The following is a 20,742-nucleotide window of genomic DNA, read 5'->3' on the forward strand; positions in this document are numbered from 1 at the left end:
CACTTAAACATTTTATATAAGACAAAAACGGAAGTTAGAAGATATTGAATATTCAAATTCAATTTGAAAGAAGGTAGGAAAATAAAAAGGCACAGGACGATAAGATGGCAATGCACAATTACCCTGGCAGCAGCAGTTCAAAAAGTGAGAACAGACTGAACTTTCTTATTAAGTCACAGAATGCCTGAGTGCATGAAAATTAAACCCAGCTATGTAATATATACGGAAGAGAAGGCAGGTCACAAAAGGTGTCAGAGGAACACTAAACCAAAGGCACATGCAGGCATCAAATTAATGAGCGAGAAATGTGAACTTTAGCTTAGCATGTCTTACTAAACGTAGAAAAGACCATATGAGGATGAAAGTCCTACTTTATGTGGAAGGTATAACAGTTCTAGAATGTGATGCGTCTAAGCACCAGCCTTGCACAGCATAAAACACTCATGGGTTTCTATGGAAGATATGGCAAATATGCATCCTAACAGGAGATGGATAGCCACGTCATTATAGAGCTCTGATAAGGTAAACCGATGGTTTCAGATAAAACTGCTTCCCCATAGCATGGATATCTCACACAACTTAGGTGGACCCGGGAGAGTGGTTCTAGCAATGGCACTAAAAACGCACTGGGAAAAATTGGTACAAAGTTGGTTCTTTTCTTGAAGTACATGTGAGAAATATGTACAAAAGTAGTAACATATACAAATGAGAATTTTATTTATGAGTTAAACTATGTGCATAAACCTGATATCACAACTAAAAGTTTATTTCATAGACGTTATTAAAAGTTTAGTTAGTTTGGGTGGGAAGAATGAATAGAAGACGATTGTCTTCTATTGATGAATTCTCTGTTGTTGTAAAATTATATTTAAAATGTTGTCTTTTACCCTCACTAGATCTGGCACCACAGTGCCCCAAGATATCTGCTAAATATCTTGCCAGAAACACATCCCAACTCTGTGGTGACCCAGTCTCTCTAGCTACTGCACACTCTCTTACACTTAAATCACTACATAAAAGAACACACAATAACCTCTGATCCATTTGATAAGATATAATTACCCACCGAAACATACAAAGCCCTATACACATCCATCCCTTAAGTATATTCGTGGATTGGGGATTTAGCTTAGTGGTAGAGCGCTTGCCTAGAAAGCGCAAGGCCCTGGGTTCGGTCCCCAGCTCCGAAAAGAAAAAAAAGAAAGAATATTCATAACAACCTGTAAATACACAGAGTGGAATCTTAATGTCAGCCTCCATGTTCTCTTGGCTTCTCTTCCTTCCTGTTCTTCCAGTCCCCTCCAGTTCCTGTCTCCTCCTCCTCCCTCAAACTTTTCTCCTGCCCATCCTTCCTTCTCATCCAATGGCAGGCCTCATTCTATCTTGTATCTGCCTCACCTGTATGACATCACCCCACAGAGTTCCTTACATTTAGGTACATTTATATCCGAATGCAGTAACCTGCAAAGGCAGACCGTAAATACTGACGGTTCTTCAAAACAGTAAGCCATGTTTCAAGTGCTACACATAGTTCTTTGAAGTGGAGGGACTGCGGACACATGTGGTTCATCCATTTTGTTTCTTACACAGAAAATTAAGATCCGGAAAAAAATGTGTTAAGCCAGACATGGTAGTTCGTGTCTCATGTAACCCCAGCCCTTCAGGAAACTGAGGCAGGAGGATGACCATGAGTTCGAAACCCACCTTGACTAAGAGAAAGAAATGATATTCATTGCTCTGTACTCCTCATGCATACATGCCTATGGTCATGAATTGAGTGTTAGATACCAGATACCAGCATACCAAATACTGTAACCACGAGTTGGGGGGATTGGCAGCATTCTTTCCTCTTTAAATAAATGATATTCATTTAATGTATACAAAATTGTGTCAGGCCCCATACTCAGCTCTGATTCCAGTCTGGCTTGATTGCTCTGTTTTATCAAATTGATATAAAATTGATAGGAACTGGATGTTCGTTGTGTAATTTATAAACAGTACTGTCAATATAATTGTGCCTTTATTGGGGAGTCTATTTCAAACTTGACTTTTAGAACTGTTAATGGCGAGTTTGTAAGCAGGAGAGGTCTTGAAGCAGGAAGTTACAATGTTGTTGACCTAGACCCCTCCGTAAGGGAGAGAAGAAGGGCTTTGAAAACAACCCCTATTCCTGTGGGCAGACACCTCTCAGCCAGAGACACTTAAAGCCAGTCCATGGATCTGTCTGTAAATAAAAAACCAACAAATGAAACAAACATCCACTGTAGTTGTAGATCCATTCATGATGCCTTCTGATGGGAAGATGTAAAGAGGTCTCCTGGACGCATCTGGGTTCCGCTTTAGTGTCTCTGCCTGAGTGCGCCAACTCCTTTCCCCCTTCCACAACCCCCTCCTAGAAGCTCCACGTTCCCAGTGCAGAAAGGCTGGAGTGTGGAGCAGGCGGCTGAGGCTAATGGCATGTTCAACACCGTCAGGGCTTTTTTAGAATACTCATGGAACAGCTCGGCCCTGAGCCCCCGTCTGGCTGCCCCCTCTGAGAGTTGGTATAGTTAGCCCTGCTTGCAGGAGCACAGAGATGGATGGCTAAAAGTCCTTGGAGAACACGGATTGCTTCGGCGAGCATTCCACCGCCGTCCTCTACCTACTTTCTACACCACCAAATGGGGGTGGTTTCCTTGTTGGACTGTTAATAACTACTAGAATGGGGAAAGTGCCTGCCATATGTTCTACTCTCTCTAGAGGGAGTGCATCCGGGTTAGGTTAATTATCCATGCCTGATTGCTCCCACCGTCAGAATAGCTTCCATGAAGAGCAGAACTGGGAAGAACAAGCATGACTGCCTCCCGTTTGGAGAGCTCATACCACATCAAAGACTTTGCTTCTATCCCTCTCTCCCCTAATCTTGAGACACATACCCTCTATCTACTGTTGTTTTTAAAGGTCATCTTGAATCGATTCAGCCCCGTATCATTTAGGCATATCTGTCTGTTAACCTGGATGCTGGTATCAGAATGGCTGGCATTTGGCAGGACACTTGCTTCGGTAATTTTTCTTTTATTTAAGGCAAGAAAATATAAATTCTTGGAGGAAAAGTAATTTTAGTAACTAGAGAACTTAATAACAGCTCTATTTTAATTTCCCTAGTTATTTGGTATTAATTTCCTATAAATGCATCCATATGGGTCTGACCTACAAAGAGAGCCCATGAGTGAGTGAATGCTGGCAACTATTTGATAAACTGTCATCTACAGTTTCCTACTTCCTAGCTCACTTCTATCCATTCTGAAATCATCAGTACTTTGCTTACAGTCGAAATATTTTAAGTCAACAATACTTAGCATATCTACAGAAGAGGCCATTTTGGAATAGCTCACACTGGGAGGGTCCACATGTATTCGGTCTGTTTATTTCAGCAGGTAATTTAGGTTGTTTCCCTGGCTAGGAGTAAACTGAAGTAAATTAGAGGTGGTGAGCCCTAGGTCCTGCTCAGAGAATTCCTTCTTTGGCCTGATGATCTCTCTGTTTTTTGTTTTTGTTTTTGTTTTTTTCTTGTGTTTGCAGGCTCAGCTATGTAAATCACGCCGAGGACCTGGCCTCCAAGCTTCTACAGTGTTCCCCAAAGAACAGGCTGTCAGCACAGGCCGCCTTGAGCCACGAGTATTTCAGCGATCTGCCCCCGCGGCTATGGGAGCTGACCGATAGTGAGTAGGACTTCCGGCATCCAGTCAAAGCACTTGGTCATCAGCACGTAGCATGCATGTAGACAGATGGGCTCATGCCTGTGTGCATGAACATGAGGTTGTGTGTTTTGTGTATGCATTGTGTGTGTGTATGAGACACCCCCCACACACAAACACACACAAATACAGAGAGAGAGAGAGAGAGAGAGAGAGAGAGAGAGAGAGAGAGAGAGAGAGAGAGAGAGAGAGAGAGAGAGAGAGAGAGAGAGGAGAGAGAGAGAGAGAGAGAGAGAGAGAGAGAGAGAGAGAGAGAGAGATGCGATCACTCAAGCCAGAAGGGAGATTGTGTGTATATATATTTATTGGAGTCCTGCCATTCAATTGCTAGCTTACCAGACACAGAAAGAAAATGGATTCATTTTTTTTCTTGCTATCTCTCCTCTGCAGTCGGCAGCTGCGTGCCTTTGTATTTGATTATGTGTGTGTCCAAAAAAAAATGATCTGAGCAGTCATAAAGGAAAAGGAAAATATGATTTACATATTTAGTGCTTTCTGCATACAGTACTATTTTAACTGGCCGCCGTACACAGAGGAAAGGCGACTCATTTCTGTTTGATTTCCAGAGACCATCTCGGTTGTAACAATAACCTTAAAGAGCACTGGGAGGCTGTGAACAGCACAGAGCTGGCGATTGGCAAATACGCTGAATTGCCATGTGAGAGCGGAAGGCATGTAACTCATTTTAACTGCACATGCGCTTGGTCTTTGTACAGACAGCTCTTCTCTGGATCTTTTTTAAAAACCAAACACATTCCTGGGTGGGTTTTTGTTTTGTTTTTACAAAAAGTGCTCATATTTACGCAGGCTTTTTCAATTACGTTTAAAGTATTTGGGGAAGGATTTATGGCTGGGAGTATCTCAGCTTTCTTCCCAAGTGTGAAACAGAATGCTTGTGAAGTTTTGGAAATCACTGTGGCGGCAGTGGGAATAGTTTTATTCAGTGGCGATAGGTTCCAAAGAGCCATTAGAGAGACTTCTTATTTCCTGATTGCCTTAAAAATAGCATACTGCACAGATACATGTATATTTATGGTGTGTTTATTAATTCGTATGCGTACATCACTAATAGTAGACATGAAGTTACTTCCTTTGTCTCTGGAATTCCTGACTACCCCTGCAGTATTGGCTTCTCCATAGCACTTCCTCACCCCTCCCCCGGCAGGGTAACTAGAGATGCACTGACCTGATGCTCCCCGTGTGCGTACAAGCCCTCCTTGATATCTCAAGCATTTCCAGTCTCTATTTCCTTTCTCGTCCATCTTACTTCCTTTCTGAAGGTCTATCTTCTATTATTACAGTGATTCCAAACTTTAAAGGGAAATTCAAGACTAAAACTTAGAGGGGAACAGAGAGAGAGAGAGAGAGAGAGAGAGAGAGAGAGAGAGAGAGAGAGAGAGAGAGAGAGCGAGCAGATCATAGATCATGCCTCTACCTATGCTGGAAAAGACAAAAGGGAGACCTGGGCTCACTGTGTTATAGTTCACTGGACTCAAAAACCGGACTCGTTTCCTCATGCAGCATAATTTCTGCCTTGACCTTCTTGGCAACCGCTCAATGCTATCTGACTTGATGGTGGAGTTTAAGCCAGGATTTTGAGGGTCTGCGAATTCCCAATTCTGTAGTAGTACTTCCCTGTTAATATGGACTTATTACTCACTTGCCACTTAGTTTATCAGCCAGTGGCTAAATCCAGTTGCTGTAAGGGCGTAAATGCCTACACATTATCACCGAGCAGCAGCCTGCCAACCGAGACGGCCTCGTCCCTGTCATTAACAAGCACAATGTATGCAGAACACCAGAGGGGAATTAAAACCACAAAAAATACCTCAGGGTGGTATTTTTAATATGAGAATTTAATTTGTAATTTCACAGATTAAGAATTTTGGCTGCATTAATCCCTTTATCAGCGCACAGCAGGCTATTCTCGGAAGCATAACCATAAGGCGATATTCATTGGCAGAAACACGTCTCTGCATAACGTTAGACATCACGAGCAGTGAAACCTTTTGAAGGGGGGAGAATAAAGATGAAAAAAATCATTATATTTTTTAAAGCGAGATTCTACTAAATGCCTCCAGTAACAATTTTGAGTTACAGAAATGCTATTTCTGTGTCTAGAAGATAATCATTATGAAGGATAAATCGATTCACGGAAAGGACAATCCCAGTGTTAAATACTATAGTCATTTCCATTTAGAACAACGTGGCTGCCCTTGTAAACATGTTTGCAAAACAAAGAATCCCAGACTTATGTGACTTTGGGAATTAGTTCCTTAAAGTGAATGACGGGTTTGTGCGACTCTTGTCTGAGTTAGTGTTCGGCTGACAGTACTTGGAAATTCTTGAGATTCTTCATATTAAACCTCAGATTAGTGTAGTTTTTTTTTTTTTTGTAAAGTTCACTGCCTGGGAAATGGCAGAATTTGTGACACTTCAGAACCCTTCTGCGTTCCCATTCAAGGGACTCTAGAGGAGGGTACACCTCTCAAGGCACACTGTGGAACCAAGCAAGGGATGTGTCTGCAGCCAACTTGGAACAGATGGGTTGCCAGACCCAAGAACCTGGCTGTCTTGGTCAAGCCACATTGTCCTAAGGAAATAGATTGCTGAGAGGAAGCTGAGACAACAGATGTTTATTCTTACAGTTTCAGGGGTGGAGAGGTTAGAGGAAGGTGCTGGCTGATTCTGTTCCTAGTAATTGCTGTCCTCATGGCTGCCAGAGGCCCAGCTTGCGTGGTCATACAGGATACAGAGAATATTTCTCTGTTCTTACAAGGCTACTACTCACATCACGAGGACCACCCCCTTCCTGAGGCCATCTACATTTTGCCACCTTCCAAAGGTCCCATCGGCAGATGCCAACACATTGGAGCTGAGGCACTAACATGAAACATGAAGGGGCACAGGTTATGCCACAAAGTTAGTTCTCTGTCTACAATTGTTCACAGCAATTTTTTTAAAGAATGTCTACAAAAGAAGAATTCTTAAGACAGAGTGTGATGCAACATTAAAAAGAGAAGATGGGGCTCCAGCCTCAACATCTTTGAGTAGTCAGGCCCTTTGGGACCATATAGTGAAGATGAATGGAGCCAGTTGGACCTCATAGGGAAGTGACCACCAGGGAACAGATAATACAGCTCATAGGGCCGGACTGGATTCACCAGGAACCCTGTAGAAAGTATAGAAATAGAAGTATGTGCTGGATGGCCAAGCCCTGAAAATGGAATAGGAAAAGTCAACATACCTTTCAAAATGGCCACTGAAGTACCTTACATCTGTGAACATTTACTGTAGTTACATAGTAAGAAAGTTTAGAAGCAAAATATTAGTGTCATCAGGGCAGGAAATAGAATAAACACATGAAGCAAAAGTAGTCACAGGATTTCTTAGGGATCTCTCTGACAGCCGAGCTGACTAGGGATGGTGACAGTGCCATTCTCCTGTCCCTAAACCCCCAACAGCCTTGCTCTACTTCTTCATGAGGATTTAACTGCAGGGAGATAAACAGAGGGTTGATTTAGAAGAAATTCATTAGTTACCCTCGCACACACCACAGGGCATTCTCCTGTGTATACTATCAAGTTACATAAATAATTGAATCCGAACTATCCTTGTCGAAGTAAATGAACAAAATACAGTTCACAGCGCAGAGGCCTTGATTTTATTACACTCATTTGCTAACTCACAAGACTCAAATCTCCAAAAAGAAGGCCAGCAAATTGGTCCAGTATCAAGAGCAATGAGCTGGCAATCATTGGACACCCCAGTACGAGCTCAGTTCCGCAGATCCTGGCCAGGCAACTGTGACTGTGCACCTTAGTCCTTCTGTGCTCCCAACTTCTCATTCAGAGAGCAAGCTGAAGAAGGCGTGGAAGTCCTGCGGGATCTTCCTACATCTAATGCTTGTAGATTCGCCTTCTGTGATACTGTAACAGCATGACGGTGCTATCACGAAGCATCATGCTATCTTTTTATGACTACAACAAGCGCATCTATTCTTCACTTACTGAGTTTATTTAATTTGAGACAGGGTTTCACTGCATGCAGACTAGACTGATCTTGAACTCACAGAGCTCCCTGCCTGCTTGTGTCTTCCTAATGCTGGGATTTGAAGCTCGTGTCAGCACGCTGACCAGCTGACCAGCTCTGGTCTTCCCTTTTGCTGTCGCATCTTGAGTGTCTTCTACGTAGGTGGCAAGAACTCCTACGATACTATTTCAACACCTCGTCTTTGGGGATTTACCAGCTATCGCCTTGGTCTGTCAGTGCCATTGGGCGCATTTATCTGGCACCTTTTCCTATTAACACTTCCTTCCCTTGGTTCCCAGGGTAGGATTCTTTCATGGTTTGATTTCACCTCCTGCAACTTTCCTTTGCAAACTCTCTGATCCGCCAGGCATTCTAAGGAATGCTGTGAGGTCCCAATGCATCCCCCTTAGACCTTTCTGTCTGGTTCATTCCCTAGAGCTGAGTGATTTCATTCAGCCTCAAGATTTAAATCTCGTCCACACACTGACAGTGACTCCAAAAGTCCCAGTGGCATCCTAGCTCCCTGACTCTCATATTCAACCAACCGCTTAGCTTCTCCACTTAGCTATCTGTAAGAACTGTTAGAATCAAACTCACAATCTTCTCACTGCAACTAGCTCCTTAGGAAACTTCCCAGGAAATGTTAGAGTCAAAAAGTACTTCTTTTGAGGGCCGGAGAGGTGGCCCAGTGGTTAAGAGCACTGACCCCTCTTCCAGAGATCCTGATTTCAATTCCAAGCAACCACATAGTGGCTCACAGTCATCTGTAATGGAATCCAATGCCCTCTTCTGATGTGTCTGAAAACAGTGACAGTGTACTCATAGATATAAAATAAATACATATTTTTAAAAAGTACTATCCTCATGAATGAATTTTAAAAATGGCAAAGGCATGTATAAATCCAAGTCTATCATTGTAAGATCAGTGAAACAAGTGTTGGGGGTCTACCTCTTACGAGTGTGCATGAGCATGTGTGTGTAAATGCATAGAGCTGGGTGTGCACCTTTGACCATTTGGCATTTCAAACATTGACACATACCACATTGTTTTGAATGCTGGACATCCAGACTGAATTGCAGTCTTCTTATCCTCTTTAAACAAAATGTCAACACGCGTATAAATATGTAAATGGAAACATGTCATTCTCTCCTCAGTGTCTTCTATTTTTACTGTCCCAAATGTGAGATTGCAACCCGAAGCTGGAGAGAGCATGAGGGCCTTTGGAAAAAACAATAGTTACGGGAAAAGTCTATCGAACAGCAAGCACTGACGAGCCCAGCATCCTCGGGAGAGCACAGGTAAGAGGCCCTGCTTTACTGGACAGTAGTATTTGCAGTAGACATGGAATAGAGATTTTCAGTGAACGATTTCAGCCTCATTTCTCCCTGAAGCTGTCCTATGAGTTCCGTGGGCTTATTCTGCCACATATCAAACATTTTGCTGAGGCAGAGAACGATCAGGAATTCCAGTGTTTTCAGGCACCGCCTAAGCTCTACGTCATGCTGCCCTGGATCACGTAAGATGACTCTACAGTCATATGAAAAGCCACTGAGTCATGAGCACCCATTTGATCATGCCTGAGTTCATCACTGAAGTTAGGAAAGTTCTATTTTAAGCTGAGGAACCTGAACCACAGACCTGTTTTCATTGGCCGATGCAATCTGCTTTTTAATTATTTACCATCATTTTAATATTAAGATACTTCATACAGAAGTCTAGATTTCTAGCTTTCCATGAAGTATCAGCAACTCTGGCCATGCCCCCACTTCCCTCCCACAAGAGAACGTGCACAGCTCTCATTTTAAGATGAGCTGCCCGCCAGGCCCTCCCTGGGCTCTGATTCATGTTTGGCCCTTGGCACAGACCTATCAGGGGAAAGCTTTGGGTCTCACAATTTGCCTCTTTGACCTCTACTGTTTTACAGGTAAGAACTGTAAACTGTCACGGTGACGTTAAGCATGTCAGCCTGTCAAGGCTTTGCACATGTCCAGTGCCAGGTTTAATGTCTGAAAAGCTGTGTCTTTCTGGATTACCAAAAAGACATGTCTGGGTTTTGTTTGTTTGTTTTTTTGTTTTTTGGTATGGTTTTTTTTTTCATTTTTGGTTTTTAAAAGCAGAGTTTCTTTGAGTAATCCTTTCTGTCTTGGAACTTGCTCTGTAGACCAGACTAGGCTTGAAATGAGAGATCCATTCTGCCTCTGCCTCCTAAGTACTAGAATTGAAGTGGTATGCCAATACTACCAGCTTCTCACACTTATGGGGAAGCCTTTTTTATGCTGGTTTTGGTAGAGCATGTTCTTCCCTTTTCTGTGTTCCATAACTAAGTGTTGAGTGAAGTGAGCTGAATACAGGAAGAACTGTTTGTGTGGGGGGGGAGGGGTTCGAGAATGGGGTGTATGCCAGAGGTTGATATCAAGTACCTCCCTCAATCTCTGTCTACATTATTTCTTAAAACAGTATCTTTCAATGAAGCTGTAACTCTCCGACTCAGGTAGAGTAACTACTGTCCAGCAAGTGTCAGAGATCCTCCTGCCTCTGCCTCCCTAGCCTTAAGGTTACAAAGTATGAGCTACAGTGCTTGACTCTTTTATTATTATTAATTGGGAGGAATAGCCTGATTCTCTCCTATTTGGATATATGGTAAGAAGCAAAGTGCATCGATAGCAAAGACGGTGGGCACAGCTCTGTGATGCACCTGCCAGTATCTGCAGCCATTTTGGAACTTAGCTTTTTATGCCCGCAACAGGGAGGTGAATTTTGCTAGCCTAGGGTTGTGGCATTGATTTCTGTTGCTTTGGAAGAGGGAAAGAGAGACTCCTGGCTAAAGTGTGGCATGCGAATGCTGGCCAGGAGATAATGCTACTAGACCACAAGAGAGATGACAGCTTTCTTTAGGCTGTTGTACGTGAAGCCCTTGTTCTCTGGGACCCACTTGGATTTGCAGTGGTCAGATAGACTGTGGCTATGAGTCCAGCCATTTTCTGACCAGTAGCTCGTGGTTCTGAGAATGGTTTGATTCATAAGAGTTGTACATAGCGTGTACATTTTAACGGTATTTAGCTCGCACTTTATAAACCCTTTGGCTATCTCAGTAGAATCAGAATGAAAACTGGCTCTGTTTTATTGACTCATGCTCACAAGCAAGCCTGAATTTCACTGGCAGGACTGTGCTTGCATGTCCTTTCTTCTCGGCTCTTCTGAACTCTCCTGATCTACCCAGTCAAAGCCACAAGGATGTGTTTAAGATCAGCTCATTACTGTAAAATCAAAAGGAGCTGACTGGACAGAGCCTTGCCCAGAAAGACCCAAAACTTGCTAATTAAGAAGAGGTTTCCAGCGGATTAGAGCCAGCAGTACTCACGGTGCCCTTCCTCACACTGGATCCAGGTGTAGCTCCACAGTGGACAAGTGTCTCTGCAATTGTCTGATAGCCGTACAGATGCTCTCCCTGTGAGTGCTGTCTTTGTCACATCGGCGATGAAGGCTTCAATGTTGTTGTTGGTCCACAGAGCACATCTGATTCAGCAGGCCGCTAAAGAAACATCTCCATTCTTTTCACAAAAGCTGTGGGAAATCTGGATGCTAACATGTTGCTGCCAACAGAACAAGAAGTCACCGTAGTTTCTGATCTTACAAAACATATCCATGTTAGAGAAGAAATATTTTATTGGTCCCTCTACAGCATACGGCCTGATTCCTTTCTGTCCAGTAGATGAATTTCAAACTAAAGACATTATGAAACCAAAAAATCATGTTAATAAGTCTCAGGAAAAAAGATATAATCTTCTAGTTTTAATTTTTTTCTTTCCCTTTTAAAATTTATCCATCACCTGTTTGGAGTCAGTGACATGTTAAATTTCCCCGAACTGTCTTGATTTTTTTTTTTTTTTTTGGTAACACGCATAGCGACTGAGAAGGAGAATGAGGGGAAGAGATTGGTGACTGAGGTAGGTCTAAGCCCAGGCTAAAGTTTCAGCCACCTCTCTCTGGTGGTCATCAGCAGGCGCTCGGTGTAGAACTTGCATTGTGCCGTGCTGCTTTTGAGATGACGGGGACAGGGTATACAAGAATGCTCCATGTCCTAATACTTCTTCTGTACCTCAATGCCACGTTATTTCCTTTCTTGCAAACTAAGGCCACTTCAATTATTTAGTTAATAATGTCGGATTTGCATAAATTGGCCTTAGTGGAAAAGCTAATGAGGTGCATTTTATTGTGCAGAAGAAAGCAATTGGGTTTTAGAGTCTTGTAGCAAAATGAAACAAAGAGACGGCCACAAGTGCCTGAGTTAAGAACGGGATAGCTGTCACCGTAATCAAACTCCTGAGCTCCCTTCAGTTTCTTATTCTCTGGTCATGTTAGCCAGCCACATTACAGCTTGTTCCATTTCTCATACCATTTTCTCAATGGTAATTTATTTGGTTACCACCGAAAGTTGAATAAAACCCAAGAAAGTCTCAAATGTACACAGAAAACAATCGTCAAAGGAAAATACCGCTGGTAATATCGAATGCTAGATCCATTCGTCACACTTACGTTTGTATGTGGTGATTATCCAGAAGCCTATGCTAATTTTTTCAGTGCTCCAAACTGGCATAGAGAATGTTGGTCACTATCTTTTGTCATAATGCAGGGATAAGAATACCTCTCCTCAGTGAATCAGTAGGCTTGGACTCCATTAAACTCAGAGTAATTTTACAAATATTTGTCTAGTGCATGAAGTAATATTGTTTGGCTCTCTTGCAAGAGATTAACTGTGCATACTTTGGTGATCTCCTTCTGTTTCAACATAACGTCATTCTTGGTCCATATTACTTAAGAGTTACATGGCAATGACGACAGTCGATAGCTTCACTTTGCTTACCCCAGTCAGTAAACAGTCGTTTCCTCAAAGTGATCTATTAGGTAAAGAGATCAGAAAGGCTTAATTGTTCAAGAATTTTCATTGAAGCACTTTCATTGAATAGGATCAGGGGTTCTGTTTTGTTTACTTGGTATGTTGTTTGTTTGCGCTGGTGCCACACCCTCTGAAAATAGGCATCTCGTACTCTGGGATACCCAACTCCTGCAGAGTTTTCCAACCCAATTCCTAGGGCCCATGAATCAGTATTTTAACCAACCCCAGTGGTCTTTAATTGATTACCGGGAGAGACAGAATAAATCTTCCCTTGGGACGAGCTCCCTCATTGGTTACCTAATACCTAGGGGTCACCTCTAAACACATATTCAGAGAGGCAAAACTGAATGGACTCGGTGTGTTGTATTTATGTATTCATTGTGGTGGAGTGTGTGTGTGTGTGTGTGTGTGTGTGTGTGTGTGTGTGTGTGTGTGTGTAACAATAATTAAAGAGGCTGTAAGTGGAGGGCAGGAGATGGGTTGGAAAGAAAGACGAAATGGCAGAAATACAGTACTCATACATAGAATTCTTTAAAAACATGTAAGAACTTGAAGGAACCATAGTGAAGTAAGTCTTCAATAGTTATTCAGTGTTTACATATTTATAAGGTAAAATAAACAACCTACTTGAGTCAGGACAGGGTAAAGGTAAACTAGGAAAATAATATTTTATACCGTGAAGCAGAACTATCTCTTATCCCTCTCCTCATCCCTTTTCCCTTTTCCACAAGAATGAATGGTGCTATTGTGTGTAATGCAGGAACCATATGCCCATTTAAAACTAGTGAATTTAATTTCAATCCACCTTAAATATCTCCTCCTTGCTAGAATTTCTCGTGCTGTACAGTTGAAATACATAGACACCATGTCTGAGGAGACTGGGCAGGCGTCTCACGGCGCTCTCTAGACAACACCAATGGAGAACTCTTGTTCCATCCACCTTCTCAGGGACAAAATCAAGAAAATGGAACTGAATTCATTGCAGTAGAGTGTATTTTGGTGCTAGATGAAAACTATGAAAACTGCTTCAGAAGAACCAGATTGTGTGAGGAAAGAGGCACTTGCCAGAGCATAAGGGATAGACCCAGAGCCAGGTGACTGAGTTATGTGAGAGGCACGGGAAGGCACAAAGCCTGGTGCCCACAGGAGCAAGAGAAGCCATTGGCAAGGGCATGTCTCCGCTGGTGTGCTCCTCGGCATCTCATTGCGTGGCTTCCTCAGTGAGTGGTGGTGCGCAAAGGGAAGGCAGATTGACAGCCTATATAGCTGCCCAGACGAGCTTCACAAAGAGGACTATAAGGCAGGAGCCAGCCGTAGCCTTAATCTGTCTGCCATACTGACTCTGGAAATTGCTCTAGGAGGTGGAGTCAGCCAAGGCTCTCCTTCATGCTGTGACATTGGGGTGGCTCGCTTTCTCAGTCTGAGTCAACTCATACGGTCTTCGTCTTCCCCTCACCATGTAGCTTCTGCTTACTTGTGAATCCATCCTTCTCTCTCTTTGTCCCACTTGTGGAGGAGTATGCTGGTGTTCTCTGGTTGCCTTGGATCCTAAAACACTCCTGGGGAGCTGCTCTGCTCTGTGTAACCAGCAGCAGCAGGCGGGAGCGAGGCTATTGGGTGATCCCTCCCTTTGTGAGCTACTGGCTGATTCCAGGATGCTTCTAGATAAGAACCGAGCCTGGTCTGGTCCACTTGGTTGCAAGTTGGGTGGCCAGCATGTTCAAAAGACCCCTCAAAATGCAGCTCTGAACTTGTCCTTCCAAAAAGTTTCAATGAAGCGATGAAGCAAACCATGCACCTAGGACACACCTTGTGGATGTCTTGTGGGACAGAGAGGAAGGCTCAGTTTGAGTGCGATACTGCAGATCCTCACTGGGAGATATTTGGGGCTATTGGTAAAGGGATTTTTTTGTTAAGTCCTGTCTCACTTTCTCAACTCCAGGAGTAGGGAGAATGGCTGTTTGGATGTGTCACCATCTCTACTCATTTGTTAAATCTAGGTTTCTTTCTGGAGAAGGAAGATAGATCACTGCCTTTCTTGTTGCCAGAACTGTTACTCTCTGTGTGATCCAACAAGTGTTTCTTCTCCAGCAGCTGCAGTTCTGTCATTTCTCTTCTCTTGGGTACTTGGCAACATGTGTGGAAATAATAGGAACAGAGGAAGCAAGCACAAGGGTCCTCTCAGGCTTTATCTGAAGAGAGCCTTTGGTTGCTGTCATTGCTCCAGCTGGACGGGAAAACCAAGGCCAAACTCTACATCACAGAAGCATGATACATGCTGTAGGCACTGGGGTGAGAAGAGCCTTCAACGTGGCTTAGTCTTCCACCCAACCTCCTCACACCCCTTCCTGTAATGGGGTGACCACATGAACTCCAGCACAGTTATGGATGCAACCTGACCAATATGTAGACCACCGCCCCTTGTGGCCATGTCAAATGCCTGATACTCCCACAGGCTTAGCTCTCTGCCATGCTGAGGAGTCAGGCTTCAGACAGGCTGGAGGCTGCCTCTTCTGTCCTTCACCTTTTCAGTGGGCATCTCTGATCTGCACTCTGCATCAGCAGCACCCGAACTCCACACGTGAGTGAGCAAAAGGCACTGAACTGCCTAAAAGCAGACTGAGAAAACATTCTAGTGTGTGCCAGGACTGCATTTGGAAACTTTGTTTTGTATTGAAATAACAAACTGGGGAATTGTATGGAGATTCCCTCGCTCATTTGCCTAAACACCATTCTCTCTTTTTCTACCCCATCTCTAGGCCGTACATAAGTGTGAACATGCATTTAATTTTTCTAAACTGAGTCTAATTCATATGATGTCTACGCTCTATGTCTAAACAATACATTGTATAATTTGGAGTAATTATTTTAATAATACAAATAATGACAGCCCTTTGATCTTGATTTTTTTTTCATTTCATCCTAAGATTAGGGGTGTTTTTTATTTGTTTATGTAGCTAGGTTTTTTTTTTTTTTTTTTTTGGATATTTCTGTGGCTATTTGTTTGGGGTATTTTGTTTGTTTGACTGTTTTGTTTTTTTTTAAGTAGGTGAAAGAAAAACAGATTTGATGCTCCACAAACTGGCTCATAAACCCGTGGATACTAAAACAAATTCTCTCTGTGTATTTTGTGGGTGTGAATGTGTCTGTGAATTAGCATTTCCAGATTAGAGGAGTTTGAAACGATGAATTGGACAGAGAAAACAGCACTTGCAGCTTGCCTCTCCTGGCAGTACAAAGCAAAAGTCAATTTCTTAGGGACTGCTTGCCAACACTGTCATCTGAGGAGAGCCTTTGCACAGACAGAGGCACAGGTGTGAGTAACTAATAACCAAACTGGATTTTACAACACATGGCCCCACCTGTGGCTTATGGTTATTATCAGCTCAGGAACTCCACTTTTCCTTTTCATTCAATGTTGTTGAGTCTTATGGATTTGGGGGTACAGAAGGAATTGTCTGTGCCCTAAGTGCACAGAATTGCATTATTAATACCAGGATAGCAGCTGAGTTCCCTCCCCTGCCCCCAGACTGTCTTTGCTGTCTGCTGGCACTCTAGGAAGTGTCTGAGCTTAATGGAGGCTTGTTTGGGCCAAGTAGGCTGCCGGCCTGGGCTGTCATTTTAATGCATAGAGGACAGTGTTGAGAGGAAAAGCCAGACAGAGGCTCAGAACTGCACTCATTGACCCGCAGACCATGCTCCTCACTCCCTCCGAGGCCATCCTCTCATGGGAGACTTATTTGAGTGGGGAGTGGGATCAGAGACTTAGCCATTGGGACCCAGGCACAAAATGAGGGCCTTAAACAGACCAGTATTCTAGCAAACCTAATGAAAAGCTCACCCAGAATGAATTCCCGTAAGCGAAGCTAAACATTTTAGCTAAGTTATTGCAAGTATAAGCAACAAAATGTTTGCAGTACTCTGAGATGCTTCTGTGAATAAAGCTTTTAAGAATATGAAATTGGTCATGCAAATGAATAATTTACTGAGTCTCTTTGGGAACTTAGAACGGCCGCTGTTCCAATGCATGCTCACACACGTGCTCGGGCACGCATGCACACAAACACCCACACACACAGTGCTACACATCAAGGAGAGTAATTTCTCGATAGATGTAGAGTGTTGAAGTAACAACATATGGATGAAAGCTTACTCTTCCGCCTCTGGAAGTACTGTACGAGGTCTAGAGAAAAACTAGAACAATATAAAGTTAGAGAAACCAGACCATTAGTTCCCTTCCTTGGGTGAGATTCTCTCTTCTGATGTATCACTATTTCTTTTTCCAGTAGTTTGTGTTCTGTGTCGTCGTTCCATTGGATTTTTAATTGCACTGGATTATAATTTTCAATGCAGTTAGAAAAATATCTTCAATCACATGATAATCGTGAGTGAAGTTACTAGCTTAATTAGTATAAATGGGAAAGGTGTGATTATCATGTACAACTAGATCACATACAGCACTTATTACACATATTATATACAGTGCCATGATGACAACACATAATTATGCTGTATCTTTCCTTGGTCAACAAATCTCCATAGGAAGATACAGAGTTGCAATCCATTGACAATAAGCTACCCACTGGACCCTCCTCTGTGAGGTAATTGGGTTATTCTGTGAGCGTAATTAAATACATACATCTAAATGTAAAAAAGAAGAAAAAGGGGGCTTTGCCTCATTGATCAAAACTGATCAAATTACTAAGGTCTGTGAGTTTCGGGACTGTAATCCTTCCTAAATATAATGCTCCATCCTACCTGTTCACTTTTGTTTTCCAGCTCCATCAGCACCATCCGTAGCTGTAGCAGCATTAAAATATGCCCGAGGGAAAAAAGAAGAGGGCTTGTCTTGGCTGTGACAAACATTCTAATCATCCCTGGTTTACAGATGCACACTTAACAAGCTTATAGCACATAATTAATTCTGCAAAGGATGCTGCTTGACAGAGTGGGATTATGAGAATTGCATATTGATAGTGGCAGGAGAAAATGAATCTATTCTCTCTGGATAAGGTGGGGGTGTTCTCGAGTTCTTTAGAAACTGGCACATCTCAGAGGTGTTGCTCTCAGGATGGAGAAAAATCAGTAATTACAGAGCCAGGCATTCAGTTGTGCCCTAATTTTCCCACCAGTTTTTCAGTGTTTCAGCTGCCTCAGAGACTTCAAGTCTTCTCATTAGGTAGCAGCAGAGGCAGCGGCCTCACCGACTCCCTCACTCTCTCCTTGGCTTTTCTTCTTCCCCCGCCTTCCATTCCTGCCTTGGGAGTGACTGTGAAGATCATTTGCTGGAATGATTGGCAGCTTAGAGGATTCGATCAGATGAGTTCCTCTTAGTGCAGGTCAAAAAGGCTAGTTAGCAGGAGCCGCGGAAAAATGCCAGCAGCATTCGAAATGGGAAATGTCGTGACTTCCAGGCAGGGGGTGCCACCTGGAACAGAAAGCCCTCAGCTCATTAGCTAGTTACAGGATGCAGGCTTAACTGGAGGGAGCAGGGAAGGAAAGATAATACCCAATAGGGACAATGATTGTGAAGTGGAATTGATTTCATGTATAATTTGTTTATCACTAGAGGGGACAAATGCCGTCCTTCTGACATGAGCCGAGGAGTGTGGACTATGAACGAAGCAACTTAGCATAATCTGCAGGCTGAGCTCCGGATTTAAAGAAGGCAAACTTCTTTATTCTTAACTGCGAAATGAACGGGTCACGTTACACTAATTAAAGCTGACATACTCCGAAATGTTTCTTCTTCTTCTTCTTCGCCACGGTGGCGACTCCACAGAAGCAGACAGAGATGGACGGCGTTAGAAAAGAAGAGAGTTGGTTTCCCCAGCTGGTGTGGAAGACTAGCTTAGCTGCATACAGAAGCCTAAGAGGGCTGGTGCGTTTATGCTCACTGCTTAGGGACACTGCACAAATCAAACCAGGGTTCTCCATTTATGCGCAATCTCACTGGTACGGGAGACCGATGCCTTCTGAGATATTTACATCTGACCCGAGTTAAAAGAGAAGTATTCTTGACTATGGCTGCGTCATAGTTTGGTACCTGGTTCACTACTGAATCTTTGCTTCCCTTAAAGGGGAAGCTGCTCAATTTCATTACAGACTGGATGACAGTTCACCTGGAATTGGTCTACAGCCCAACAGATTACAAAAAAACCAAACAAGAAGATAAATTTGCAGTGAGAGTTAAAACCTACAGCTCTTAAAAGGGAGCATAGTGACAAAGCAAAGAATGCTTTTTCCTCACAGGCGCTCCTGGACCAGGCCCAGAAGGAAACCGCAGTGGTTTTTGCAATGACTTAAATAGGTGTTGGTGTAGAGTTTTTACTCGTATACATTCTATCAGCAGTTGTATCTTCTTTGGGAAAGAAGTCTTATGATATCACTTTATCTTTTGCTTGGAGATCATCCTGCTGTTATTTTAGTCCCATTGGCTTCCATCGCAGGTCTGCCTGGCTGAGCACTGAATGAAGGGTGTTTGCACAGCACCCCAATTCTGTGGAGGAAATAGGCATTCAAAACGTCTTTGCCTTTCCCCTGAAGTATTGAGACATTTTATGAGGCCGTTATTAAGTAGCCAAGACTGTTTTATCAAGCAGCCTCAGACTGCTGTGTATTGTGAACTGTACCCCTAAACCCTCCCCATCAAATCACTTCTGTATCTAACACCAAAATCTTAGCATTAAGCTACTGTTTATGCTGTCAAGTTGCACTGCATTAGGTCAGTCAAATCAAAAAATTTAAACACCAGTGAGAACCCATTCTTCTCTTCATTTGAGAGTTGTATACTCCGGAAACTGGCCTTGAAAGGAATATAAATACACATATATACATATACATATAGAGATACATACACATATACATATACATACACATATGTGAGAATAGTTCCCCTATCATAGACATTATTTATCACAGTAATTCAGTTTGTTAATAACTAGCAGAGTAATTTAAAAAATGAATGATTTTTGAAACAAACAATTGTCATTTCATTATTTTTTTTTAACTGTGGACTGGTAGTGCACCTCAGATCTATAGGTTTCTGGGGTAGGTTTTGTTTTGTTTTGTTTTGCTTTGCTTTGCTTTGCTTTGCTTTGCTTCTCTTTAGTGCTAGGCACAAACAACCACTAGTTATATGATTGAATGATAGATAGATAGATAGATAGATAGATAGATAGATAGATAGATAGATGGATGATAGATGATTGGTAGATGATAGATAATAGGTAGGTAGATAAATGATAGATAAATAGATAGATGATTGGTAGATGATAGATAATAGGTAGGTAGATAAATGATAGATAGATAGATAGATAGATAGATAGATAGATAGATAGATAGATAGGCAGGCAGGCAGGCAGATAGATGATAGGTAAATAGATGATAGGTAGATAGATAATAGGTAGATAAATAGATGATAGATTAATATGATAGATAAATGATAGATTATAGATAAATAGATGATAGGTGGATGATTGATAGACAGGCAGATAGATACATAGATAGATATATAGATACATAGATGGGCAAACAATAAATATTTAAAATGCTTGGCTGTCTATAGTGGTTTCTCAGGCTGTCACCCTGTCACTTCAGAGGCAGCTACCCTATGGAGAGGAGAGTTCACACCTGCCTGGTCTCAGTGCCTTATTGTTTCCCCCAGCTCAGCCTACTAAAGCCAGCTCTGTGTTCACTGCCTCTGTGGATTCTGATACTTTGACTTCTGTGTTGCTCCTTCCTTAGGGAGCTCAGCATCACTGTGTTTACCCTTCTCTCTGTGAAGCCTCTCCAAACTGTAAACAGGGTTAGCATTGCTTAAAGTCTCACCTGAGGATTTTTCTCAGGTAAGATCCCTTTGGGTTCCAAGAAAGGAAGTGGCACCCTGCGATTATCCTCTGTGCAGCATTTACCCTACATTTCACAAAGAATCAAAATGGTTTCATACCAGGCTACAAAGGTTGCCTTTCAGCCACGTTGGTCCCTGCATGACTTCCGTTCAGTAGGTACCTGAGCTGGCTGCCATACATCAAGGCAGTGGTAACAACGGGTGATTCCTGGGAGTTCCTTCAAGC

The 20,742-nt window shown here is 42.7% G+C and overlaps 1 protein-coding gene across 5 annotated transcripts in view; it reads left to right on the forward strand.

Annotated features, from left to right (window-relative positions):
* Nucleotides 1-20,742, forward strand: part of Cdk14 (cyclin-dependent kinase 14) — a 594,415-nt gene that overhangs the window by 507,497 nt on the left and 66,176 nt on the right. For 4 of the 5 annotated variants that reach the window (NM_001395582.1, XM_039107757.2, NM_001395584.1 and 1 more), the window contains 2 exons: nt 3,562-3,701; nt 8,925-9,068. In NM_001395582.1, coding sequence (NP_001382511.1) covers nt 3,562-3,701; nt 8,925-9,040 — 256 coding nt within the window. In that variant the 3' untranslated portion in view covers nt 9,041-9,068. Of the gene's footprint in view, nt 1-3,561; nt 3,702-8,924; nt 9,069-18,236; nt 19,649-20,742 lie in introns of those variants that run through there. The other variant, NM_001395583.1, reaches the window with a different exon arrangement.

This window comes from Rattus norvegicus, chromosome 4 (assembly GCF_036323735.1).
Source record: "Rattus norvegicus strain BN/NHsdMcwi chromosome 4, GRCr8, whole genome shotgun sequence".
In the NCBI taxonomy this organism is placed as follows: domain Eukaryota; kingdom Metazoa; phylum Chordata; class Mammalia; order Rodentia; family Muridae; genus Rattus; species Rattus norvegicus.